This window comes from Drosophila santomea, chromosome 3R, assembly GCF_016746245.2.
Source record: "Drosophila santomea strain STO CAGO 1482 chromosome 3R, Prin_Dsan_1.1, whole genome shotgun sequence".
Taxonomy (NCBI): Eukaryota; Metazoa; Arthropoda; class Insecta; order Diptera; family Drosophilidae; genus Drosophila; species Drosophila santomea.
The window spans coordinates 11,456,438-11,482,791 of record NC_053019.2 but is presented as its reverse complement, the minus strand read 5'-3'; the positions used below and the strand labels follow the sequence as shown (position 1 = coordinate 11,482,791).

The window sequence follows — 26,354 nt, the reverse complement described above, 5'->3', positions numbered from 1 at the left end:
TATTTTCCTATATCTTGGCTACTGAATTTACCTCTCTCTCAACATCCCTCTCGCAACGAAACAGTTTGCGCTCTCAAACTCAACGTTCAAGTTATTCCCCACAGCTCCAAAGACGAGCAATCCGCACGATGTGTCGTGAGCGCTGCGCTCATTGCCCCAACAATTTTCAACCGCGCCGCTTGTGTGTTCCTTGGCCGTTCGAGGAATCCGAATCCGAAAGATATCAACATCAATACCAAAAGATGGAAACTTGACGTATTGCCACGAGAAATATTCCGAAATAACGTTATTTGTGTTCGGGACTGCTAAATGATTTTTGGGTTAATTCAATGACAACGAAACGCAACGCAGTGCAGGAAAATCGGACTTTTTCGCCTTTTCCCGACTCTTTTTTTCGCAAAATTTACGGATTTTTGTTGTTGTTGTAAACGCGGGCGTCGTAAACAACAAACAAGTGCAGTGAAGTTGTTGTGCGCTCTAGAACTGAAATGTGAAGGAGGAAATACATAGAAAAAGTGTGAGTGCAGCAGGCAAATCAATTGAAGTGAAAATCGAAGGGGATTGGAAATCGTCAGGCGAAAATCTTTTGTTTTTTGCTGCTTGCTGTTATGAATTCTATGCATTTGTTTGTGTTTGTGTATGCCAAGAAAGAGCGAGAATTCTACACCCGGATAACGGATCTTCGATCTCGTTTGCGTGCGTGTGTTTGTGTGTGTGTTAGTGTGCGAATGTTTTCGCAAATTAAAAATCATTGAGCATCGGGGGGAAAATACGGGCCAAATATGTAATAAGTGTGTTCAAGCTTTAACTGGGCAAATAACAGAAAGAAAAGAAATGCAATTGTTCGCCAGCCACGTACACACATTGTACCTGCACTGTCCATACAAACAAACATACGTATACGTATATTGCGGCGGCAGCGACGCCGGCAGAATCAAAGCAGAGCGCAAATCGCAAGCCAACAAAAAAGGCCTTTTCCACCACGTTAAAATTGTTATTGTTTTCCGGCTTTCGGCTACTTCAACATAATATTCAACCGAAATCAACACATTACTCGCACCTTATTAAGTCCACACAAGCGTACAATCATACATACACTTATGCATAGCAAAAAGTGACTGACCAGTAACAAATAAAAAGAAAAGAAAAAATCGACTGCGATTACCAATCCAATAACAAAAACCCGTCGGCACGTGTTAAACAAATTCGAATTCGTTGCTAATATTCTGTTTCTTCTGCAGTCAATGTAAATATCAATTATCAAGTGAACCTCTAAACATATCAAAAACACCCAAACATATCAAAAATTAAAACAATATAAGGAAAGGATAAACCGGAAACCGCCTTAAAAACAAATTTTGTAACAGTAAGTACCCATTTCCACTACTTAGAATTAAAGCTCAATCCGTCTTAAAAAGGTGCACTCGTGATTATGCAAAATAGCTGAGGAATTGGAAACTATTGAATTGGAAAGTCAACAAACAAATGCTAATTATTCATTAGCGTTATTTTAGTTTTACTCTTCAATATTTCCTGATGTGGTTTCGAAACTGATTGTTTTCAAAAGCCGATTGGCAAACTATGATTTTTTTTCAGTTTGTACAATACCACTGCCGTAAAGGATCCTTTGGAAGTCTGCGATCAATATGGCTAGCTTTTAACGTTCTCTCATAATTTTGTATTTTATTAAATACACATATTTAAATCAGTCGCGGATATCTGTTACCAAATTGCGATAGTTTCCAATTGGACTTGAAATTAGTCATGCTTTCTTTATCAGAGAGTCAGTTCATAGTATATAATGCTTGTTTTTGTAAACGTGAATTTGGGAAAAATAATCACTCAGCGGTTTTGAATAGAAATTCTTGTCAATAGACTTTTTTCAATTGATTGTTAAATGGCTTTTAAAGTGTTGATGCGCAATTTCTTGTTGATTTAAGGATTTGCTCTTAATAAATTAACTTTATGACCTTTAGGAACTGATCTCTTGATTAATATTTTAATTTAAAAGTGGTTTTCCAGTGGATATCAATAACTCTGCAATTTTGAAGTAAAAAACTGCATAAATGCAGCTATAGATGTATATAATTTGTATCGCTTTAGAATTGCATTTTCGTCTCTTGAAAAATATGGATCGTCTAGAGGCAGGTATAAGCTTGCAGAAGGAATAAAGGATCATTTAAATTTATTCCTAGTACTGGCTCTGTTTTTGAAGAAAGCTACTGATAGCTGATAAAGCTATTGTTTGAAACACATCCATTTGGGTCCCGATTGACAAAATCACAGATGCATTCTTGGGCCCTCATAAGTTCTGATACAAAGATAGACTCCAAGAACGTTAAATTCTCGACTTGCCGACTTTTCAGAAGAGTTTTGAGAGCGCCTTCGGTTCTAATTCCCACCACACTCACACTCTCTGGTGCTCTCTTGTGAACCACGGCTGCGGTAGATTATTCCATACTCACCTCAACCTTAAATTGTTGATTCTTCAACTTGTCAAACCGGCTGACAAACCGACCGTCGCGTCGCGTCGCTCGTCCCTGTCCGTGTGTCTGTCTGAGGTGAGCGTGTGTTGGTGTGGCGCCATTCCGACGACGCCTCTGCCGCCGACATCGTTACTATTATTTCTTTTATTACGTCAGTGGCGCCAGGCACTTCCCTCTCGCTCGCACGCCCGCCGCCCTGCCTTTTTTTACTCTGCACGCAAGCATTCTGTAAGTGTGAGTGAGCGAGAGAGCGCGAGTGTGCGGTGTGTTGTGTTGGTGTTGGTGAGCGTGTTTGTGGGGCTGACTCGTAATTTTGTTGCTGTTCGTCGCTGCTGTGCTGTTTTTCTTGTTGTTGCCGTCATGCCGGCGGCGCCACTTTTGTCGTCGATAAGGAGCGCAAGAAATGCCAGCAACAAAATGGAAATGCTCGCATGGGCCACACACATACACGTACACAAACACAAGCATATTTGGGCTGTTAAATTGCGGCGCTCCTCGTTCGTTCCCCCTTACACATTGTTCCCCCCACCATCGTCCGTCTCTTTCCCGCCGACAGCTGATGCTGCCGCACAGATCTTTTGCATATGCACTGGCGTCGGCTGTCCGTTGGCGAAAGAGGGCGTGGAGGGGGGCATTACTCACTCAAGCGATCCACCAGCAGATTCCTTGCCTGCCACCACGGGCGTAGTCTGGAAGTCGAAGACGAGGGTGTTAGCCCATTTATAGGAAATGTGGCACATTGAAACAAAAACTACACTCATTATCGATTTTATACATGTATACATACTTATGTATGTTTGTATCCACCTTTATGGTTCCGTTTAACTGCTAAAGAAATTTTAGAGAAGTACAATACAGATTGATTATATCGGAATCTTCCAAATCATATAATCTATATTTATCTGCTGTCAGAACATTAAGTACTAGAGATTAACATAGTATTTTTACAGAAAAAACTACATATGTATATAACTACATATGTTCGTATACTTTGGATTATTAGAATCTAATTTATAATAGTACATAATTACCAGATTTTTAAAGATATTAGGGCTGGATTTATTTGGTTTTGAGGATTAATTGCAGGCCAACCCCTTTCTGAACGCCACCCCTGTTTTACTTAAGCACGAGTGCATTTAACGATGCTCGGAAGACCAATTAGGCCAGTGAATAATCAACGTACCCCTCTTTTATTGCAGAGTGCACACCACTGGACAATACATATCAAGCCCGTCGAAAGCATATCAACGAGTGATACGAGGAGTATAAAACAGTTTAACAAGTTCCCATGTTCCCTGCGCTTCTCGACCGCCCCAAAGTAAACCCAAGTTCTCAGACACCCACACCCACCACCCCGTGCAACCGAGCTGCGAAATAGGAAAAAAGTGAACTACCGTGACTAGCCGGCCCCGTCGAGTCCGCGAACCAAGTTAGTCAACTACAAATAATGCGCATACAATAGGATCGATGTTACCGCAAAACTGTATGTCCCTCCATGATATTCCCAAGAGAAAAGAAGGCGTTATGGCGTTATGCGTCCAGCAACAATCCGAGCAATGGGGTGCCACCAGCACCGCCCGCTCAGCCACCACGGCCGCCTCCCCCTCCACATCGACCCCGCCCTCATCAGAGTCCTCCTTGCTTTGGTTACTCCTGCGACGAGGAGGACTCCTTGGCAATGCGACAGACGCCGCCGCCGCCCTACAGTTCAATGTCCTGCGCGATGGACTGCTCCAGCTCAAACTCCAGCTCCTGTGGCCAGAGTTTGAGTCTGAGTCAGAGTCAGGGGCAAAACCACAACAACAACAACAGCCATCCGTATCGCCGTCTGCCAAATCACATGGACCTGTTGTCACCGCCTCCGTCAGCATGCGACCACTGCTGTACCGCTCCTGGCTGCAGCTGCGCAAGCTCCTGCGACGATATGTTGATCGACGAAAGCGATCTGGATCAGGATCGGAATCCGGATCAGGGACAGGTTCAGCCGGTGGACCGTCGGATGATAAGTGCCACCACCTTTACGACAATGTTTCGGAAATGCTGCGGCGGCGCGACGGAGTCCACCACCGGATCCACACTCACGATTCCAGTCAGCACGGCCAAAGCCGCCGCATATCCTCCACCAACGCAAGTTCAGAATGGCAAACGTACTCGCGAGGATTTCGATGCGCTGATGAAGCAACTCAAGCGCAAGCAGAGAAACGCACTCCTGCTGGCAGTCAAGAGTCGCGTGGATCCGCCGACCAGGACGCAGCGCGATGTCGTGGAACCCACCACCACCGCACCCACCTACCTGCAGTGCATACTGATACCCTCGGAACCCTGCAAATCACAAACGGATTGGGAGCCGCACGTGACCGCCAGCCGGCTGTTTTTCTGGCGGGAATTGACCAACGGCAAGGAACTGAAGCGACTGCCTGTTTGTCCCGCCGCCCGCGACTGCATCTACACGTGCTGCAACCCGCTGCATTGGTTTCGCATCCTGCACCAGCCCGAAACAGGTAGGACCACTGTTCTCCTGCCACAGGGAGTCACTTCTATGAAGTAGCCTAGGCTTGGAAAGTTAGCAGTTAGAAGCAGATGATCGAGGTTCTAAACTCTAGGCAAAAATATTTCCAAGAATGTTTAAACATACATCATTAAAACGATTAGATGTTTTAATAATTTTGAGATCACAACTCAGAACTTTTGTCGATTTCCAATGTACATATAATTCGGAATCCAATAAGTTACGATGCGCATGTCCAGAAGGCTAGACAGTGTTTTTACTTGTCAACTTCGTTGGCTTATTTAATGTAATGGATTACTTCTTGGAATTGTTCAAATTTATCAATTCCACTTCCGGAACCGAAAAAGGGTGCAAATCGCGTTTGCTTACTAAACTTGGATCGATCGAAACTCATTTGCAATTGGTTTCCCCCCAATAAATTCGCACCTTATCCGAATCTTTATGGCTAATAGCAATCTAAGCGCCAGCTGTGCCAATACTCGTGCCCGCCACTGTAGGTGAAGGCACACAGGCGCACACCAATGCACTGGGTGTGTGGTGAGCATGTATTTGGTGGCGCCAGGCCACACAGACAGGCGCTGGCCCTCACACAAGCGAACTTTCGCTGCGGCATGCGAAATCATCCATACGAACATGCCGCCACTCGCCAATTTGATTTTTTTCGCAAACAAGCATGTGCTGTGCACTTTGCTGTGGTGTGGGTATTTGTACTTATGAGTGAGTGTTTTTCGGTCTGGAGAGCCAGAGCGAAGCCAAAAGAGCCAGATACAAGGTGCATCTGTATCTGTATCATCCGCATGCATTAAACTGAATTTCAAGTTCCTGCACAGAAAAGAAAGTGTAGATACCACATGAAAATTATCTGATTGGATAAAAATACCTACATATGTATGCTTTTACATATAAATTGTCATGTGGTGAGCGCTACTTCTACATTTTTGCACTTACATTGATTAACGTAAGAAATCCGTAGTTTAATTACCATCGCTCTTCAATGCATTTGCCTTTGGTTTCAATAAACAAACTTCAAAAATGATTTTGTTACTTGAATGGAATATTTGGAGAACAGGATGCAGCAAATATGGTTGGAAATTATGAGACTAAAGGGGATTTATTTCATGATGTGAACTAGTTTTGCATTATTATTTCTCTCTGTGTTGGCTCACTGTGCGCCGCCGCCTTGACTTTTGCCCAGACACAGACATAGACACCGCGCACTCTCACACCCACCGGATCCATCGCTCTCCGGCTCATTTATTCCGCTTTATCACGGCCCGCACACCACACGTGGGGGAGCAGAGAGAGCGGCGGAGAATGTGCGTGAAAGCGCCACGCAAACGGTCGGCCCAACATGACGGCGACTAAATTCTTTTCAAAATAATTTGCGTAAATTTAGAAACTGGCGCCAGGAAATAATCAGGCGTCGTCGCCAACGCAAACGCAAAAGCTAAAGCTAAAGCAAAGTCGGCGGAGTCCGTTACCCATTGCCCATACCCATTACCCATTACCCGTACTCGTCCGAGTACTCGAATCATTCAGAATACAGTCCAGCTGCCCTAAATCAAACCTCAAACATCAAGGCATAAAAGCTTGAGGAGTTTGAGAAATTTAAGAAACTCCCAGACCCACTTTGAGTATTTTTTAAAAATCATTTTTGAACTTGAAGAAAGCATATGTATATTCTCAATGGAAAACTTTATTAATTAGGATGTTGAATGAAAACGTTGCCTACTTATTGGAATAATATACTTATAATGTGGAATTATTTCTTCTTTTTCCGTTTATTTTTTATTAAGACATTAAAATGTTAAATTACTCTTCAACAAAATTTCCATCAAAACTTGATTTGATTTTTAAGGGACGCTTCACTGTAGCTGAGGCCGCGGCATATCCGTCGCCACCAGCTAGTTGGCGCACCGTTTAAAAATCCCATTCGCACTATGTACATTCGGGCAAACATCGGAGCATGTGCATGTACATACATATGTACATCGTACATATGTGCATTACATACATGTGCGCTTTCCGATTTGTTTGTTTTTATTTTTAGCACGCGCATGCACACACTTCGTTGGCGCATCAAAAACACGTAGACATACCAATTGCATCTGTAGGCATTATACTCGTACATCGAATTCAGATTGAAAGATGCACCATGCACTTACATCGTTGCTTGCAGCTAGCTTTTCATCACGGTTGAAAGCTATCGACGAGTGCCATTTATTTATAACCCATTTGCCGGCCAACAGATTTACTGGGCACATTGAACGTTATCTAGAACGTGCGTATCTCTCGGCCGAGCTTACAACTAACTGTATGGGCACATGGATCGCTGTTCTAGTGCTAATCTAATCGCACTATTATATCAGCACTAAACTGCATGCATGTAATACATCATATGTGTGGGTTGTTTTCATCAATTGGCGATGGTGCTATATGCGGAGCTAGCCTAACCTCAAATCCCAAACCTCAAACCTCGAACACAACCCCACTTTTGTGCCATGTCCAGAAGCAAGAACTTCTGCTGAAGCTACAATGATTTCACCTATCAAACTCATCAAAAGACGATTATAGCCCCCCCCCACCGTACAAACAGAAAGAAACACCAAATAAAGATCGATGAATGGTCGTTCTTATCAATGTAGTAAAACTATGTGTACATTTTATGTGATGTTTATTAATTCATAAAGAAAATAGTCCCAATTAGTATAAAAATACAAACCTTTTTTATGAGCCATTTAATAAATGTAAAATAAACCTTTAATTAGGGGAAGTCAATAGCATAAGAAATCCGAACGATTGTAAGATTGCGAACAAATTAATTAGGAAATTGCATACGTTCACTTGTTGATGTTCAACTTAATAGCGACTAAGATTAAGATCACCACTTTTTTATGCCCAGCAGTTTCAGAGTCTTTTCCTAACCGATAATCACTGTAGATGTGATGGCAAAAAGGCATGTCTATACCGACATTCCTGTGCACAAAACACAATCTTTTGGGAAACATGAAGACTCTGTTCGTGCCGGTCTCCAGATACAGATACAGATACAGCTTCCCTTACCTGGCTGGTCGGCTTACCTGTGCCACTTTACCACTGTGCCTGTGCAACGGGCCTGTGCACTGGCAACTGGGAAAAAGGCAACAGGGAAATCGGCAACAGGCCGCTTTCTGGCTCTCTGGCTTTCTGGATTTCTGGCTGCCTTCTGCTGGCTGTGTCATCGTCGTCTGGCCGGCGGATGGACGACGTCCCGACAGTGACTGGTTTTTTAATGATGGCGCCGAACACATTAAACAACTCGATAATGTTATTCCATCCGCATCGGTCGGGGAACACAATTCCAGGAATTGTAACGACGAGTGGTCCCGCGACCGGTGCTTTGGTCTTTGGACATCGCGGTTCCATTGGCTCTTTCGACTCCACCGACTCCACCGACCCCAACGTCCCTGCCTCGCAGCGAGGCACCTATAAAAAGGATCATTTTGCGTGCCTCTGCCCCATCCATCCGATCCCATTCTAAGAGGTGCGGTTCTTGGCCATAAAGCAGCACTGCGCGGTTGAGGGTTTTTGTGTGTTCCTCTGGAGATCGGCTACAGATACATATTTATGCTGGCATATTTGCGCTGGTCGAAATCGTTTCGGGACTATTTAATGATTTCGATGGAGGCAACCTGACTAATTACGTTGTATGCTTCGAATAGCACGGAGTTCGGTTTTACGCTTGCTTTAGTCATTATGTGTCAGGTGTGCTGGATGTGAGTTTATGGAAACGCATTCATCGCTGTGTACAACAAGATATTACCTAAAATTTAAAATTATTTTCGACCAAAATATATTGTAAACATGATTGCCAAATGAAACATTAGTGAATGGTTTTATAGTGATTGAATTATACATATCAGATAATTTTCACTAACACATATACGCTATGCTATACATTTTGAAATCCATTTTAAATACGAACCGAAATCTGGAGCATGGTCGAAAACCAAAGCGGTGTCCCCTTTGTGGAATCGCCAGGTTTAAATTTCAATTACTGGAATCTGACTCAATGGACTGGCCCTCTTTTGCCAGAACCCCAAATCCAGAGCCGTGAATATTCGGTTGCCTATTCCGCCGACTGGTCATACGATCCATCCATCAGCTTTTTGATGGCGTGCTGGAATGGTTGGCTCTCCCTTTGGTTTCAGTTTCGGTTTCGCTGCGGCGCTCGTGTTTTTGTTTTTATGGTTCTTTTAAGAATTGTTAGATTTTCGACGTTGGCGTCGATGACGCGGCCGCTCGTAATCAGGTTTAACTGGTACATTGGAGCTTGGGGACTGGCGGCGATGGCGATGGTGGTGGCGGTGGCGGTGGCGAATCGCCACGATCTGGGTACATTTGTGGCGATTCGAGTCGCCAGGCGCCGTTGACGAGGCGCATCAAGCGGTTTATGCGCCGTCAGAATACCAAGAGCATTACTTGCCGCAGATCTTATATTCCCATCGAAATCTGGGCTCACCTGTTGCACCTTTATTTGTGCGTTTTTGCCTGCCCCTTTAAAATAACAACTTATCCAAAGGGCTTCTATTTTATTTTTATCTTAAAGTGTATTATTTTTATTAAATTTATTAATAAACCAAAGTGGACCTGTTGCATAATAATTATACATATACATGATAAACAAACAGAAAGGTAGTTAAACTTGTTCCAGAGTTCTTTCTAATAATAATAAAATATGTTATATTCATGGCGCTCTCGTCAAACAGTTTATTATTTTTTAAGTAATACATTAATGCATCCCATAAAATGTTAATGCGACGTTTCATAAATAAGCTAATTTATTTAATTGAATGAGAGGTTCGGAACTGGCAGGTAATCCATTGATGCCTTTGTTTGCGCCCATCTCAGCCACCAAAAACGACGACCTGTTCCGTTTGCTTTTTTGGGAGTAAACTGGAAGAATGAAAACGGAGTAGGATGTAGAATGTAAGCGATATTAAATACAGCGCCATAGGAAACGGAGATGGGAGCTGGTAGATGGGAGATGGTAGATGGGAGATCGGAGATCGCCGCACATCAAACGATTTCTGCGCCAATAAAAATAAAATGTCCCCCAGTGGGGCTGGCTGATATGCAAAGATTATTTATTTTTATATCGCCGCGCTGATGTTTGGCTTGCTTACGCTTACGCCTTGGTTTGTTTCGACTGCCTTTTCTTTCTTCGTGGTTTTTAGTTTTTCTGGCCTTTATTTTTGTTTGGCTTTGTTGCTCTCTCTATGTTTTTGTTTCGCTTTGATTTGCTGCTCAAATATTCGAGCACTAGTATTAGTATTAGTTTTGCGAACCATGATCTCATCCTATATGCGCCCGCGACTAGAAGACGCGCATTTATAACTCGAACTTTTGGTTAACTCGAAAGGGTCTGTAATCTCCCATGGGACTGTCCAAAATGAAACTGGGTAAAAGTGCATTAGGCTGATAAGGTTGAGATAAGAATTTTAATGTGGTTTAGTCAGTCAAGTTATTTCATAAACTTGGTATATTTAGTTTTTTAATTTTCGAGTAGGAAACCAGCTTAAACTAACTTGGGTTCTGGGAGATCGAATTGGACTGAATTTTTAATTATGTCATTGTAGAGTTGATTACCTCTTTCGAGCACCTGATGTTAGTGTGATCTTAAAAAAGTACTAAACAAATGGTTTACTGTGCTGTTATACAATTGTTTAACAAATTGGTTATATAAAATTTATCAGACTTTAACAAGTTATAGGGTACTGATAATGCTTAAGATCTGCAGATTTTACTTATTTATCATGCATCTATTACAAAACTAAGACAACTATTTATACAATTATATAGCTCTAATTATGTATCTCTAAGATATCTAAAACCATCCCCCCTCTTGTCTTCCATTTTAGAAGCCCCAACGCCGCCATACCAACGCTCAAAAATGCTGAGACTGAGAGATGCAGGTAAGCCGGCTCCCCTATATAGATTTTCGATCCGATGATTAGTAATCGCCAAATCTTGCAGATTTCGAAGAAGACTCGCAGAACGATGCAAAGTCGGCAGCGCTGAGCACGTGGAGTGCCCAAAGCACCAGCATTTCGAGCTACTACAAGCCGACTCTCTACGAGTCGTTTACCACTGATGGAAAAGGTGAGTTTTGTGCCCCAAAATCCCTCTCTCCTTTGGCTCTCCCCCGCTTATCAGGGAATTGCTATAGTGCACAGAAAATAAAAATTGCTAATAATTTGTAATATTTGGATTTTAAAATGAAGCATGAAGTTATAATGTGATATGGTAGAGGTTGCTTCAATACAATTCTGAACTAAATATCACAACTCCGCCCTAATAAAAAATCTTTTTTTGAAGTTAAGCATAAGTTAAATACCGATCTCAACCAAATAGATTAAAAATTCATTTTGTTCAGTGTATGAAAGAGGGAGAGCACGAAGTGTTGCGATTATTTTGCCGTTTAGGTGTATTGGGGCTGGGGCCCGCTGCTGATGTGTGTGTGAGCGGCGCTCTCTCTGGCGGGCAAGTTGTTGTTGTATCGTGGCGCCAGCTTGCCGCGTCAGGTCGTCACTTTCTATATTGATATTAACTTTTAAGCGAAAACAGCAAAAACGAAATGAAAATAAATAATGAGCGAAAAACAAACACGGGCGGCGGCAGGCTAAGCGAAAGAGAGGGCGTGAGCGCGGAGAGCGAGGTGAGTTGGCGCTCTCGATGGCGCCACAATCTTAATGCTAACTTACAAGAGTGCTTGAAAGGGGGTGAGTGGGCCGAGGGGGCACAAGGGGTCCCTATGGGGACTATGGGGCTATGGGGGCTATGATATCATTCACGGCACTACCATTACCCGGCGACTGAGACGGCACCGTGAAACTGAAACTGGCCAGAACTCACACATGCATGCATTCATACGTACGCGTACGTATGTGTGTGTGTGTGTGCGTGTGTGTGTGTATACCATCGTCCATTTGGCTTTTTTATGGCATTGTACTGGCGACGGAACGACGGAAAACTATTACATTTAAATGGACCGTTAAGTTGCGGCTTTACGACGATTGGGTGACAGGCCAGTTAAAAATAGATTGAAATTCCGATTTGATTGATTCCCATCAGAAGTTGTCAAATGGACATTTTTTGCATAGTCTTTGAACTGCAAATGATGGTCTTAAACGGCCTTCTACGGAATTTTGAATCAATGATGGACGGCGATAAGCAAAACGAGGGAATTTAGAGGCACCTTTAGATGCAATATAGTATTAGTTGCAGATATTCAAAATGCGTTCTACCGATATAGACATTAACTAAGCGAACGACAATAAGTAATGTTAGATGTTTCAATCGTCCACATACTTTCAGCATTCTTGAGCAATCGATTCAATTTCGTAATTGCATTACTGGGACTCGCCCGAAATGGAGCACACACAAGTCGAGCATCCGTGTTTCCCCGAAGGCACCACATGTGTGCCACCAACAAACTTACAGGCCACTGCCTCGACCCACACATGCACACAGATTGAAGATAAAATATTCTAAATTTAAAGATGATGTAGCAGCCCGTGGATTCGGGCATCTAACACAAATGAATGTACATTTATGTACCTACTTACATAAATATTAGCAAGGGGAATCAGCAGCCATGAAGCGGCGCTACGAATTCACAAAAATGTAGTACAGGAAAAACTGCAGTAGGCAGATCTTTCAAGCAGAACCCTCCTTCAGCTTAGAGTTCTTTGTTTAGTGTATTGCAAGCATTGTTCAAATACTCACTGCGGTAATCTTTAATTTAAATAGAACACCTCTCCATCACAATTTTGCACGGTATAAATCAAATTCACACGAAAAATCTCATTCTATCCATGTTAAGACAACAATCCATAAGAATCATGAATTCATTAAAAATTATTCAAATATGAAAAATGGATATGCAAAAATTATTTATTTATTCAAGGCCAATAATTCGAAATTTGGCACGTTGAGTGTAATGTATGAGGCGGAACCTGTTGAAATCTTCACGTAGATATTCAATTTCATTTGATTTGGCACAATGGGGCCAATTTGATTCCCCAATTTTCCGAATCACCTTTCGCCTAGATCAACTCCACTGGCCCACAATCTTGGCGAGCTGCTGCTCTCCCAGTTGAGCGAGCAAGGTGGCGACGGCAGCCTGGTGGGGTAAACAATTTTTCGTGGCCATGGCGAGACGCGACGGAATCGCCGGCGTCGACCTAATTAGGTAAACATCGGACAGGCGCCACTTGCAGCGTCCAACGCCCCCGCTGGCCCCCCCGTCGCCCGCCGCCTGCCACCCCATTCGGCACATTCTTTGCCATGCAAAATTTTAAAAGCCGTCTACGGATTTATTGCGATATATTTTTACTTGGCGCCACTAGCCGTCCGCCTGGGCTTGGCCTTTAGCGCCTTTCGGCCTTTTCGTTTTCCCAGCGATTTCCCTCGATTTTCCTCTGAATCGCCGAGCGATTGTAGATTGTGTGTGCCGCCCAATGCGCACAGCACATTTCTCGAATCGGCTTTGGCCGTTCTGGCCAACTGCACTGCCAATCGACTATCGACCCGCTGGCATTGTTGCAATTGGCAATTTGGCCACCATGGCGTATGCGCGATATTTGCACTCTGTTGTCTGACAATGCTCTTTTTGCCATTGTTGATTGATAAATTCCCAAGACGAGGGTGTGGGTTTATGCTGACAATGGTAATGGTGTCATCCGAAGTAATATATATACATACATATATATAAATAACTTTGGATGCGGTGGCGTATACGCAATGTTAGCATTATCTTACGACTATAAAAGTTAAATTCAGCGCATTTTGTTTACTAATTCTGAGGAATTCATAGGTACATATACTCATTCAATTAAATATAAATTTTCAATTTTATGAATGGTTTAATGTGGACATAAATTTCAAACAATTTGTACTCAAAGCCCACGCGTTTTCGAAAACTCTCGTCAGCAAGGATTTCAAATAAAGAGTGGCACTTGTTTCTCACTTTGTTATTGGCCCGACACGCGTTCGGAATCGGAATATACAAATGAACCCATAAACAGACTCTGTGGGTTTGCGTACTATACATACAGACATACATATGTACATACATATGTACACACAGCCGAGCAGGCTGATATACATATGCGCAAATGAATACCACTCAAATACAGAATACGCGTCGCCGGTCTGTTTACGTAATGCCCTGGCGCCAAAATTATTACCATTTAAATGTCTGAGCACACAAGTGAGTGTGAACGTAATGTGAATGTGCCTGTTTGAATGCGCGACTCGCCGTAGTCGCCGTCTCTTGGTTCTTTCTGTATTTTCAAACGATATGGCGATATATAGCGCTTATTCCTCCGATATCGCTTGAATGTTATGGCAATTTTAAATCACATTTTATTGGGCGGCGAAAGGGTTATTACCGCTTTAGCCTGCTATTTGTATGCGGGTTACAAGACTGCGATTTGAATAATAGGTATTAATGGGAATAATATTATCGCAGGCGTCTTTAAGAATTTAATGACTTGACAATCTGACAAATAAATTAGCTAGTTAACTAGACATCGTAATCTTTAGGCGTCAACCTTATCGCAGCGTAAGAAGTGAAAGATATGAGAAGTAGTTGCAATTCAGCAGTTCTTGTAAATTCATCACAAATCCATCTCTGTATACCTCCGCACATGCAAACATACAATTTCACAAACTAGTATTGCAATTATTATAGTCCCTCTCTATTAAAAATGGTACCTGCATCTATAGCATCTGGTTTCGCTTGAATTTCAGATCACCACATCAACAGCAAGGTATGGTGCCAAATCGCCTACTGGGAGATGGCCCACCGAGTCGGGGAGTTCTTTCACGCCAAAACGAACGCAGTCAATATCTACACGGATGGGATTGTGGCCAGTGAGGTGGACAGCATGTGCCTACGTGACCTCACACCCGCAGGCAATCAGATGCACTCGGAGGCGGTGCCAACAGCGCGTCAGACGGTCGGATTGGGTAAGAGAAAAGGGTTTTCTAACGTGGACAAGAGGTTTTAATCGGCGTACACCTCACAGGGGTCACATTGAGCCTGGAAAACGGCGACGTGTGGATCTACAACCGTGGGAATACAACCATTTTTGTCGATTCACCCACTCTGGCCGAAAATCTGAACCGAGTGTGCAAGGTGATGCCGGGCTACTGTCTGAAGGCCTTTGAAACCAATAGGTAAGATCCATCAATAAAGTTGTCCCGAAATTCAGAGCCTCTTATGGAGTATATTTATTTCGATTTGCAGGGCTGAACTGCTAAGCATGAAAGGGCAAGGCCACCAGCCCATGGGACCCGTCGACTACTTCAGCATAAAGATTAGCTTTGGCAAGGGCTGGGGACGCGACTACAAAAGACAGGACATCATGGGCTGCCCCTGTTGGCTGGAGGTTCACTTTAGCCATCTGCGGTGACAGTACCTGATGCAGGCCCGTTCGGCAGGACCTCATTCGGTAACCCAGCACCTGGTTGAGCCCGGCTTGGGATGCGCATGCGACGAGGTGAGCTGCTGGCGATCGCGCCAACTGCTGCAGAAGGCGCAGAAGCTGCTGACCAGGCTGTGCAGACAGGTGTGCGCACTGAGGGATTATCGTCCGGCGAGGACGAGATGGAGGTGTCTGGCGGGAGGAGGCAGGAGATCGAGCCGTCAGTTAACCACTAAACAACCAATAATTTGGAACAACAAAGGACTGCAAAAGAAATCATTTTAAATGTTAATATACATAATTACGAAACAAGTTTCAATTACTGCTAGTAGACACATCGAAATTAATTTTAACGCATCTGAGTCGCATTAAGAGAGATAGAAAGAGAGAGAGAGAGATAGAGAGGAGACGAGAAGTCGAAGCGAGTCGGGCCGAAATACATAGTAATTGATTGTTAAAAATACTTAGCAAAAATTGAAATCCTGTGATTCACTCTATATATACACATGTAGTACGTACCGATGCATGGGGCTAGAGCTCCATTGCCAGTAGCTATATGATATGTATAAATATTTAATCTTACATACATACTAAACAGAAGGCACTTCAGGGTTAATAGTTTCGAGAATGGCGAACAGTCTAGTTACGATGCAATACATTCAGAAGCCACTACCTTTTCTATGCGACGTTTTTAGAGCAACCCAAGCCCATAATTTATACCCCACCCAAATGAAACCAAACATCACTGAAATACAAATCTGTTCAGTAGAATCTGCATAGATCCTAGGTTAAAGAAAAAACACCATTAACAAATTCTATACGGTTGTAGATTCTAGCGCAAGAGGATTCGATTGGCTTTAGAAAGCACACGTCATGTTCGAACATTATTTGTTTTATGTTGATATTTTGACTGTTTTCGTTGTCATCATTACGTTCATTCATTGTTTAAATTAAAATATGTGTCATTTGTCAAATGTATAGAAAGTTATCGCACCACGATACCTTCAGCAGCTGAGTACCATATAATAATTTCATTTAAATCCATTCATGAATGCACCAACTTCGTTTGTATTTCCACCTGTAGCAAATGCGAATTCGAGGAACTGGTGTTCTACTTAAAATCCGTGCGCTAGATCTTTTAACCCTTACCAAACCAAACTGCATGTAGGCCATCCTAAAATCCCAGCCTTGTATGTATTTCGTTTTAAGAATAAATGCGATCCACGTTAAACTTTTACGATTTTCTCATTTTATGAAGCAACACCGGGTAGTTAAATTTTCTTGGGCTTTGGCATGAGCAGAGCTCCGGTCAAATTGAGGTTTTACTTTTATTTGGCCCACAGAAATCCGGAGTAAAAAGGACCAAAAGGATGGCTCCTTTCAAAGTAATAAAATGGTAGTGTAGTTTTTCAGAGACTTTACACCCTTCTATATTATAGTGTATTATCAACAGATTTATTTAATTATTAAAACTAAGGCAGAATTTACTCAATCACATAGTCCTCATCAAAATCGTATTTCTCTGCCTTGGAAGAGGATGAACCTAAGCTAAAGCTATCCAGAACGTCTGTAATTTTGGAGATTTTCTTCTCGTTGCGGACATTTTGTTTCTTTTTAAGCTTTTGCTGTTGTTTGATGCCTTTATTGAGGGATTGGTTTTCTAGAATTTATATATAACAAAAGCGTTAATTCATTTCCATGTTCCATGGTGAAGGTTTATATATGCTTACCTTCTAAGAGCAGGCTGGGATCAACCTTCTCCTTTTCCTCATCTAGCTTTCGTTTGCGACCCTTTGCGGGCTTTTCCTTCTCGTCTATGACCAAGCTGGCAGTTATTTTATCTGCAGGTTCTGCTTCCTCACGCGGTTGTCTAATCTCTAGAGGCCCGGTAGACGTTATCTCCATAATGTCATCAGTTTTTACAGCGCAGTGCTCTAGGATTTCCGTTTCCATGGACTCAAAGTTTTCCACATCAAACTCGCGAGCCTCTGAGTGTACTATCGAAGCACTTATGTGCACACTTTGTTCTTCCTTAACTTCTGGAGGCTGTGTACAGTATTTGATTTTGCCCGTGTTCCAATCATTTAGCACGCTTCTTGCTGCGGCCACAACATCCGGCACTCCCTTTTTAAGAAATTTTCCTATAATATGCGTAAAGAAACGGATGTTTGTCACTTATGCCAGTTCGAATTTATAGTACTTACCCATTCTGGCTGCCTTTTTGGCGAAGAATTCCTCGAATGTGTCGTAGTTTGTAATATCGTACATCGTGCAGAAATATTCCTTGCTGGCACGCTTCAACACGCTCTCGGCAATGGTGAAGGGATCCTTTACATCACCTACACGCTGTGCATTCTTCAGCACTGCATGAGAGTTTTCACCTCCGCTGGTAAATACGATTCCAGGACAATCAATCAGTTTGATTTTGGAATCCAGCTCTACTTCCTGCATTGACCTGCAAAAATTCATATATTTCATAAATCCGATGCTCCACAGAGATAAATTTGAACTCACTTGGTCACTCCTGGTGTGCTGCCTACCATGCAGGACCTACCGCGGGTCAACGAGTTTATGATGGAGCTCTTGCCTACATTTGGAATTCCAACGACGCCAACGCGAATCGAGGTCTTGATGCCCTTGTTGCGGCAATAGTTGCCCAGCATGGACATAAGCAACTCGGCGCCAATGCAGACAGAACCCTGCATGGCCTTCTCGGTCTTCATCTCGCGCAGTTTGCGGCGTCCCAGACGGTTGGCCTGATCCTGTGTGGAAGCCTTGAAGGCGGTGACGGGTCCGCTGCGGCGGAAGTACTTGATCCAGTTGTTCAGATTCTCTCGCGGCACCAGGTCGGCCTTGTTAAGCACCAGGACCAGTCGCTTGTTGCCCGGAGCACCGTGAACGGCACGCTCAACCTCATTGCAGCGGGTTCCCAGGGGATCACGTGCGTCAACCACCTCCAGGACAACGTCGGCGTTTTCTATTACCTTACGGAATTCCTTGAAGTACTGCTTCAATGACTGCTCCTTGGTCACAGCGTTTTTGTACTTCTTTTCGTCCTGATCCTGGGCATCGTTTTCGTGCATTATTCCGTGCACAGTGCTTCGCATGTCTGCATCCTCGACCATGGACTCCAGGGTCTTGAATTTGTTCTGTTCGCGTTCGACCTTAAAGGCTTCGCGGCGAGCCAAACGCTCGGCCTCCTGGCGCTGCTTGGCCTCCTCCACCTCCTTGAGGATGTCATCCTTGAAGGGGCAGATGTTGGGGATCTGGATGAGCTTCTGTTTCTTGCTACCCTTCTTCGGATTCTTCTTGGCGGCGCGACGTTCCTTTTTGTTGTGGTCGCGCACCTTCTTTTCGATCTTGTGCTTCAAGCGACCGGTCAGCCTCTTGGATTTCTTGGCTGCAGATTATGGATATACATGTAAAGCTACATTAAATGAATATAAATATACTAAATACTTACTCTTCAACCTTTTTAGAGCCATTTTAAGCGAGGATAACCGGAATCAAAACCAACTTAAAACAAGAACACGTGAAAATAGTCTTCTTCTGGATCTTTTGTCAGTCACCACGAAGCGTGCCCACTTGTTGTGGCGTGCTAGCCAACACTACCAGTGTTGCCAGACTGGCGGTGTGATGTAATTTGGTTTTTGTGCACCCTCTGCGAATTAAATTAATAATGTCACTTAAAAGTGTATTTCTAAGTGCTCTTCGGAGCATTACTCTGCCCGCTGTGCCGCTCCAGACTTCTAGGATACACACGAGCTCTTGCTGGCGGAAGGCGGAGGACCGCAAGGAAATGCTTGCATCTTTACCGGCCAAAGACGAAGGAACCGTGGGCGAAAAGACTGTGGACATCGACACACTTATCAACCGGTTGGGATTACATTTTACATTTGTAAATAATCTTGATTGCAATAAGTTTTCCATTTAGCAAGGCTAAGTTTTTCCCGGATGCCAGCACCGCCACCACCTTATTCAATGGAACACCATTTAACGAGCTGCCCATTTGCAATATTCGCGTTTCACCCAACAACACAATTATTTCCGTCACGGATCACAAAGGTGGGTCATGTGGAACTTTACACCAACTGTGCACTAACGTATACCCTATGTCCAGGAGTCCTCCGGCTGATACGATCCTGCGGAATTGAGGGATTCAAAAACACCCGCAAGGGAACAAACATTGCAGCTCAAGCTACTGCGGTCACCATTAGTGGAGTAAGTACTTTTCAGAAAAATCGGTTTTACTAAAGTGGAAAACTACAAACTACATTTTGGATAATAATGGGATGTTAAACTAATTCTAGAAATGTACAAAAAATTCAATTGTATTTCAGAAAGCCATTGAATTGGGTTGGAAGACTGTGCGAGTGAAGGTTCGAGGTCTTGGTCCTGGAAGAATGGTATGTGCCATAACATAATGTCACTCATACCATTTAAAAATAATTGAATATTTTTATTTCAGTCGGCCATCAAAGGACTGCAAATGGGTGGCCTAAACATCGTTTCTATAACCGACAACACGCATGTTTCCTTTAATCCTCCAAGGCCCCGAAAGCAGAGGAGTCTTTAATGTACAACTTGTTAAGACAACTTGTTTAAAAGCTAAATACACAAATAGTCCTTTACAACCAAATACGAACAGCTTATCTTTCAAATGGAATAGCGCTGTCACGGTGAGTTTAATGGGAAGAAATTTATATATGGCCTCTTTGTTGCCACAGAATAAATGGAACCCACACGTAGACCAAAGGTTTGCAAAAGATTAATAACCGATTAAATAATTTTGTAAAATATGTTTGTTTAATATTTCTTAACCTATTTGTTTTTTTCTTAAAAACTATTTTGGATGCACATAATTCCTCTTATTATCCTACGTTAAAAAAGTACAATACGCAATCTATCAGTTTGGATACCTACAAAGTACATAAAATACGAAACTTTCCTCCCACTAATCAACTATTAACCCTAATCAATCTTTTTAAAATTGTCTGACGCGCGCCAGTTATGTTATGGATGCCATAAAAACGGTTTGACTAATTATCACCTAGCGAACACACTAGTAATATTACAATGGAATGCTGCTTCTCAACATGGAATTCTAGGGGAAACGATCAGGCTTTGTACAATGAATAATGTTTTTGGTTGAGGCTAAGCGTGAGGCTCGGATTCGTATTGTCATGTTGCTGCACTCGAGAGTTTTCGCAGGCGATCTTCGATGTGACTATGAAAAACTTTCGCTGCTGTGCTTAAAAAACATTTTTTCGATTTAAAAAGTTTATGACGCACACTATCTACGGTTTGCACATTCTCTGAGAAAGACGCTGGTGGAGTTCTTCGAAATCTTTCTTGCATTGTAGACCAGGAACAGCTTGGATTGACCAGCTCCTCCTCTGATTTGATGGCGGGAATTTGAAAACTATGCTGTCCTGCAGTAATATCTGGTTTTATATCCGTTTCCGAGTCACAGTTGTTGCAGCCGCTCGACCCAAATGAACTATGAAACTGCATATTGGACGCTGTTCCAAGATAATGTGAACTCCCACTACCGTACGAGTTTTGTGAGGTATGTCCGTCCCTGCCCTCGTTGTTACTTCCATCGGTTTGTGGTGCGTCGCTGTCCTCGTAGTCCATAGATGTGGTGGAACACGCTGGTTGATAAATAACCGCCGACGCGTGGCCCGATCTACCCGATTTTAGTGGTGTTCCCTTAGTCCAGCTATTCGTTCGTGGGTCGTAGACCTCGACTATCGACAGGAAGTTGTTGCCATCGAATCCACCAATGGCGTACAGTTTTCCGTCCAGCGGTGTCAGAGAGAGTGCACTACGTGCGATTTGGATTGGCGCCACCATGTCCCAGGTTTCGTTTTCGGTATCATAACGCTCCACGGTGGCTAGTTGACGAGTGCCATCGAAACCACCAACAACGTAGATGTACTGGTTAATTGCAGCAACACCTGATAGCAATTAAATCAGAATTTAGTTGGAAACTAGATAACAGGATGCACAGTCATTCTTACCCGCTCCGCTGCGACCCGTTTGTAGTGGTGGCAGAAAGCTCCACTCGTTGTTCTCCGGATGGTAGCATTCCACGCTGCCCAACCGCTCGTTTCCATCGAAACCTCCGATTGCATAAAGCAGACGGTTGACCACCACAACACCCACTCCCAAACGCTTGGAATGCATCGGCTGTACAAGAGTCCAGCGATCCAAATCCGGGTCATAGCTGCAAGAGAGTTAAAATAATGGGTATCGTTAAACCATGTCGATAGTAAAATAATAATTATCTAACCTATTAATGAAATGTTTATAGACACACATAGAATGCACCGCCAAATATTGAAATCTTCAAATTAACTAATATGTCTTTTCAAATAATTAACATTACTTACTATTCCACCGTTTTGTGGTACTCCATGCCCGCGGATCCGCCCACGGCGTACATCAGCTCGTCCATTACGGCCACGCCCACTCGATGGCGTGGCACGGACATGGGAGCGCAGGGACGCCAGGTTTCGGTGACTGCACTATAGCGATCAACCCAATCCGAGTCGTAGGAAGATCCAATGTTGTTATTTCTGCCTCCAACCGCATAGAACTTGCCCTTGAGAAAGGCGGCACCCAAACCAGATCTTGGAATGCGAAGATTCGGCAGTGTCGTCCACGTCTTGTCGTCTACATTGTAGGCCTCCAAAATGTCCAGTGAGTGACGGAAAAAGCCGCCGGAAACGAATATCATCCTCGTGGTGTTGGGGGTTCGTTCCTTGACACCCGGGCACTTGTGCAGCGTTAAGTCCTTGAATATCTTGGCCAAATACTCCCGACAGGCGGGCACCTTCCGCAGAACATCGCAGTTTTTCATCTGCTCCTTGAGGAAGTTAGGCGTGAGGAACTGACAACGTACAGCGCCCAAAATGTGCTCCATTTTACAGTGCCGGTTGTCCTCGTCGTATTTCACCCACTTCAGCACAGCGTTGTAAACCTCTCGCTCCTCCTGCACATTCAGTTCATCCCTTCGTATCAGGGCTATCACCTGATATGCCGAAAGCTGAAGGAACTCCTCCTCTTGGCACACCTAAGGAACACTCAGTAGCTATAGTTCCCTGGGCTATTTGTGTATGGTAAAGTAGTCACCTACCTGAGTGAAATTACGCTCGATGAACACATTGGCCTTCTTTTGCAGCTCAACGCAGCCGTGTTGCTCAGCAAAGTGGGCGATGCCAATGGCATTCGCGGGGTCCAATTGGCGCTCCAGAAAGGCACAGCAGGCATCGATTACGTTTGGTACTTGGAACATGGTAGCCGCGGGCAGGAGTTGGCACACCGTTACCTCAGTCACGCGTATTTGGCCGGTGTACATGAAGTAGAGGATGCGGGACATGGCCGTGGGACACACCTGAAAGAGCGAAACGGACGAACTGTTCATCCATTAAACCAACCAATTGAGGGCCGCGCTTAAGCTCAACTTACCCCTTGGAGCTGGACGCGCGACATCTCCGACTCCTTGAGTCCGCCTGTAAACATGGCCTTGAAGTAGGGCGATGCTGCGGACAGCACCACTTTGTGGGCGGGAAAGAGTTCATTCTTCACCTCCAGCACCACGTCTGTGAGCATGCCGTGCGAACGCATCATGTACATCATCTTCAGGGCCTCCTTGGCGTAGTTGGACATGCAGAAGGTCATGTCGTCATCCGTAGCATCGTGATCATCTAAGGTCGAGTGCGCCGATCCGAACCGACCACCGCATGAGATGGAACAACTTTCCGTAGTGCTGCTCATCTCAGCCTCTGAAAAATCGAGCAACAGACTATATTGTAAAAAACATTCGGATATATACCCTTGAATCTACTTAATAACTAAATAACTATATAAAAAACTACATATACTATTAACTATTAATAACATATATACTATATAACTATTAATAATATAACTTTGGGAAACTAACACACGCCCTACAGTTGAGCCCTGTAACCCTTGTACCTCATCCGTCGCAAATAGATCGACAATCAGCTTTTGCTATTTATTCCATTATATTATCTAATCTGTTATGAATTTGCAAAAATCCAAGATGGCACTTTAAAGAAATCCACCAAGTGTGAAATGACGTACAATTTTATGCATATCTAAGATAACAGAAAGGTTAGATACGACCGGCCTTTAATACGTTCTAGAAATTCATGCGGTTGGTAGTTTTGTTTTTGAATATGAATATGTATTTACTAATTTGTATTATAGTAAATTGGTGTGAAAGATTTATAAATTATCGATTAAAACGATTAAAGATTAAAGTCAATTATCTGTTTACTATTTAAAAAAGCTCTAAACAACACTTTCAGTGCTTTAAGTACACTCTTTCGAATGGATACTATATTGCCAACCGGAATTCGCATTGTTAACACAAACCCGTTTTCACAAACTTATATATCTTTCACGATAATGTTTCAACTGTCTCTAATTATTCAGATGTTCAAACCCGCGTCCAAATCGAGCAATGCAACTTGAATAACTGCTGTTTCACTCCATTAATTTGTATCATCTCACAGTCACATACAGGTGACTTCACTGTAGCACAATCTAGAATCGTTCCAAACATTTTCGCCAATCATTGTGGGCTGTTTTAGTGTGTGGGACCCGCCATAGAACTTGATTCGCAATATGCACTGTCATGATCAGTGGTTTTTTACCAAAAGCCCGAGTAACAAAATATTCTGGCAAACTCGTTGCGAATTGAACTGTGCCCCCAGGCTAAAATCCAGAACGGAAAAAAAACCAACCTTCTGGGCGACGGGGGGAGTAGCTGTTGTGGGTGAGCATGTTGGAGATGTTAGTCTCATATTGCATGGGCGAATGCATTTGGGTTTGCATGTTGGCACTAATTCAGGATCGATAAGGAGATCCTGCACAGCTTCGTCAAATCACAATAATCAATTGTGTTTCAATAATCGTTCGCTTGACTGCGCACACACTCCACTCAAGATAATGGCAATTCGCGAACAAAGACTGATAGTCCGTGTGAAAATGAAAGCGCACGATCGATCAGCTGCTGCTCCGTAAATCCGCTCCGGCGATCATGCGTGCGCCGTGGAGAGAGCCCGTCAACTGACTGCCATGGTCTTCTGCGTCTGGCCTGGCCCATCGGGAATCCGAATCGAAAGACCCAGAGGCCCCAGAGACGACTTATCTCTCGTATGGCGGGGAGCGTTACAAAGAGCGCTATCATGCTTACATGTGTGTACCCATGTGACTCGGTTCTTTTGGACCTTTACAGGTGAATATACTCCGCGCTGTGGCGATAAAAGATACGCCATGAATGAAACGCCCAGCTTGCTTGCGATTTAAGTTTGTAACGATGATGCTTACGAATTGTGCCTATGGCAAACATAATTTGTTGACATGATTTTCAGTTTTGGGTGCGAAGTGCCCTACCCGCCCAGCAAGTTTTTTTTAGGAAGCCTCACTTTTTTATGTACCCAACTAATTAATTTGCAGGGTAGCTGTGCAAGCAGTTAGAAATTTCGTTTCGTTGAAAAGATAGCTTAAAGTGGTTCAAAGTCCGTGCAAAATGAACTTTTGAATAGAATCAAAACAAAAATAAACTAATTTCGTATGCATAATTCATGAAATACAAACAAATCGACCAACTATTCTGCAATTCCACAGCATAAAGGGCATTATACATATTGTTTTGTCCGATTAATCATTGTTACCATGCAATTAAAATCATTTTCAATTTATGAACGCATTATCACATGACGATAGAAATATTAATATCACTGACACACTCTAAACTAAACATTGTGCATTGGAGAAATTAACTTATTACTTATTAAAACAATTGTGAAAAGATAATGCCTTGAACAAATTTTAATTTTTTATATATTTTTATTTTTGTTTAATAACTATCCGAAGCCAAAGATTAAAATAACTTAAGGTTGATAAGTCTTTCCAGAACATCTGTCTAAATCACACATAGGAACTATCAGACAACCGCAAAAAGGGCCTTCCCCGCAAAAAAACAACCAAATCAAACGCTTTTAGGAAAATCCATACCCGTTAGTCACCTATGAGCATCTTGGTTTATCGAATTGCGGCTTTAAAATTTCCGCGTTAAGTGACGCTGGGCTGTTGGTAAATGAATGATAAAGGCAAAACTGGGCGAAATAGTGCCGAATCATGCTGAGGAGGCAAAACCTTACACACGGTCGCAGTGTACATTGGTGTAGGTGAAAACAGCGGCGTAATCAGCACGGATGTTGGGGGGGTGTGTGAGTGTGTGTGCAGGTACCGTTGAACTTTGCCTTCACATAAACAAATATTACTCACTTACATTGCTCTCCCTAGGGAGACAGCTGTCACCCTTGCACACATGTACGTACTGTACATACAATCTACATACTATTTACATACACACACCCACACTTCCAATGCCATGTGCCAAACAGCTGATAGAGGCCATGGAAATGGAGATCGAAAGAGGGCCACCATTCGTTAATGTGAAAAAGTCACATCGTTTTAAGAAATTACTGCAATGCAGGGCAAACATTTACACTTAATCAACAGGGATTTCAAGATCTCAAAGATACTTTACACATTTGTGTATATAACCACGTATATGGATGGGCAAGTACACCGTTAATTTCTCCCTTTGTTTCATTGAGGTTTTCACACGAAGATAAATGTAAGTTCGCTGATAAATAAAAGGTTGCAAACTGTTAACTAAACTATGCGAAGGTCAGGCACTTTATGTGCAATTTTTCGTTGCACTTTGTATGTTTTATTTACTGCTACTCACATCTGTATTTATTTATTTTGCCACTACACAACGATTTTTTCTACTCTTCTTCTTGAGGTAAACATGCAAGTGTTGAAAAACGCTCGGCA

At 43.1% G+C, this 26,354-nt stretch overlaps 4 protein-coding genes across 8 annotated transcripts; 2 read left to right on the top strand and 2 right to left on the bottom strand.

The window, feature by feature from the left end:
- The first annotated feature begins 146 nt into the window (after positions 1 to 146).
- Positions 147 to 16,698, top strand: LOC120452406 (mothers against decapentaplegic homolog 6). The gene is made up of 8 exons (XM_039636624.2): positions 147 to 517; positions 1,242 to 1,366; positions 3,686 to 4,987; positions 10,896 to 10,949; positions 11,011 to 11,136; positions 14,791 to 15,009; positions 15,069 to 15,219; positions 15,290 to 16,698. Exons 3-8 carry the CDS (start codon positions 3,982 to 3,984, stop codon positions 15,453 to 15,455), a joined length of 1,722 nt encoding a protein of 573 aa, XP_039492558.1. The 5' UTR covers positions 147 to 517; positions 1,242 to 1,366; positions 3,686 to 3,981; the 3' UTR covers positions 15,456 to 16,698.
- A 171-nt stretch (positions 16,699 to 16,869) lies between these two features.
- On the bottom strand, positions 16,870 to 19,074 carry LOC120451246 (guanine nucleotide-binding protein-like 3 homolog). Its single transcript, XM_039634761.1, has 5 exons — positions 18,931 to 19,074; positions 17,982 to 18,867; positions 17,672 to 17,922; positions 17,198 to 17,608; positions 16,870 to 17,127 (listed from the first exon to the last, which is right to left on the bottom strand). The coding sequence occupies exons 1-5, from the start codon at positions 18,950 to 18,952 to the stop codon at positions 16,952 to 16,954; spliced, it is 1,746 nt and encodes a 581-aa protein (XP_039490695.1). The 5' UTR covers positions 18,953 to 19,074; the 3' UTR covers positions 16,870 to 16,951.
- Positions 19,075 to 19,078: 4 nt separating this feature from the next.
- LOC120451247 (30S ribosomal protein S11) lies at positions 19,079 to 20,106 on the top strand. Its single transcript, XM_039634762.2, has 5 exons — positions 19,079 to 19,343; positions 19,402 to 19,532; positions 19,588 to 19,688; positions 19,808 to 19,873; positions 19,936 to 20,106. Exons 1-5 carry the CDS (start codon positions 19,147 to 19,149, stop codon positions 20,041 to 20,043), a joined length of 603 nt encoding a protein of 200 aa, XP_039490696.1. The 5' UTR covers positions 19,079 to 19,146; the 3' UTR covers positions 20,044 to 20,106.
- A 145-nt stretch (positions 20,107 to 20,251) lies between these two features.
- On the bottom strand, positions 20,252 to 26,328 carry LOC120451244 (kelch-like ECH-associated protein 1B). 5 transcript variants are annotated; one of them, XM_039634757.1, is made up of 6 exons: positions 26,266 to 26,328; positions 22,941 to 23,257; positions 22,609 to 22,866; positions 21,863 to 22,545; positions 21,491 to 21,696; positions 20,252 to 21,427 (listed from the first exon to the last, which is right to left on the bottom strand). In XM_039634757.1, the coding sequence occupies exons 2-6, from the start codon at positions 23,247 to 23,249 to the stop codon at positions 20,649 to 20,651; spliced, it is 2,235 nt and encodes a 744-aa protein (XP_039490691.1). In that variant the 5' UTR covers positions 23,250 to 23,257; positions 26,266 to 26,328; the 3' UTR covers positions 20,252 to 20,648. The 5 variants fall into 5 exon arrangements, with proteins under 5 accessions (XP_039490691.1, XP_039490692.1, XP_039490694.1 ...); XM_039634758.2 differs by lacking the exon at positions 26,266 to 26,328 and adding an exon at positions 25,524 to 25,738; XM_039634760.1 differs by lacking the exon at positions 26,266 to 26,328 and adding an exon at positions 25,524 to 25,531 and having other exon boundaries at positions 22,941 to 23,277.
- Positions 26,329 to 26,354: the final 26 nt, after the last annotated feature.

Coding starts and splice junctions, on each gene's coding strand:
- LOC120452406 (XM_039636624.2), top strand. CDS start 3,982: ATGATATTCCCAAGAGAAAAGAAGGCGTTATGGCGTTATGCGTCCAGC. Junction 10,950..11,010: donor GCTGAGACTGAGAGATGCAG/GTAAGCCGGCTC, acceptor CAAATCTTGCAG/ATTTCGAAGAAGACTCGCAG. Junction 15,220..15,289: donor AAGGCCTTTGAAACCAATAG/GTAAGATCCATC, acceptor TTCGATTTGCAG/GGCTGAACTGCTAAGCATGA.
- LOC120451246 (XM_039634761.1), bottom strand. CDS start 18,952: ATGGCTCTAAAAAGGTTGAAGA. Junction 17,923..17,981: donor AGCACACCAGGAGTGACCAA/GTGAGTTCAAAT, acceptor GAATTTTTGCAG/GTCAATGCAGGAAGTAGAGC. Junction 17,128..17,197: donor TCCCAGCCTGCTCTTAGAAG/GTAAGCATATAT, acceptor TATAAATTCTAG/AAAACCAATCCCTCAATAAA.
- LOC120451247 (XM_039634762.2), top strand. CDS start 19,147: ATGTCACTTAAAAGTGTATTTCTAAGTGCTCTTCGGAGCATTACTCTG. Junction 19,344..19,401: donor ATCGACACACTTATCAACCG/GTTGGGATTACA, acceptor TTTTCCATTTAG/CAAGGCTAAGTTTTTCCCGG. Junction 19,533..19,587: donor TTCCGTCACGGATCACAAAG/GTGGGTCATGTG, acceptor CCCTATGTCCAG/GAGTCCTCCGGCTGATACGA.
- LOC120451244 (XM_039634756.2), bottom strand. CDS start 24,338: ATGCAAACCCAAATGCATTCGCCCATGCAATATGAGACTAACATCTCC. Junction 22,867..22,940: donor CGCGCGTCCAGCTCCAAGGG/GTAAGTTGAGCT, acceptor TCGCTCTTTCAG/GTGTGTCCCACGGCCATGTC. Junction 22,546..22,608: donor TCGAGCGTAATTTCACTCAG/GTAGGTGACTAC, acceptor AGTGTTCCTTAG/GTGTGCCAAGAGGAGGAGTT.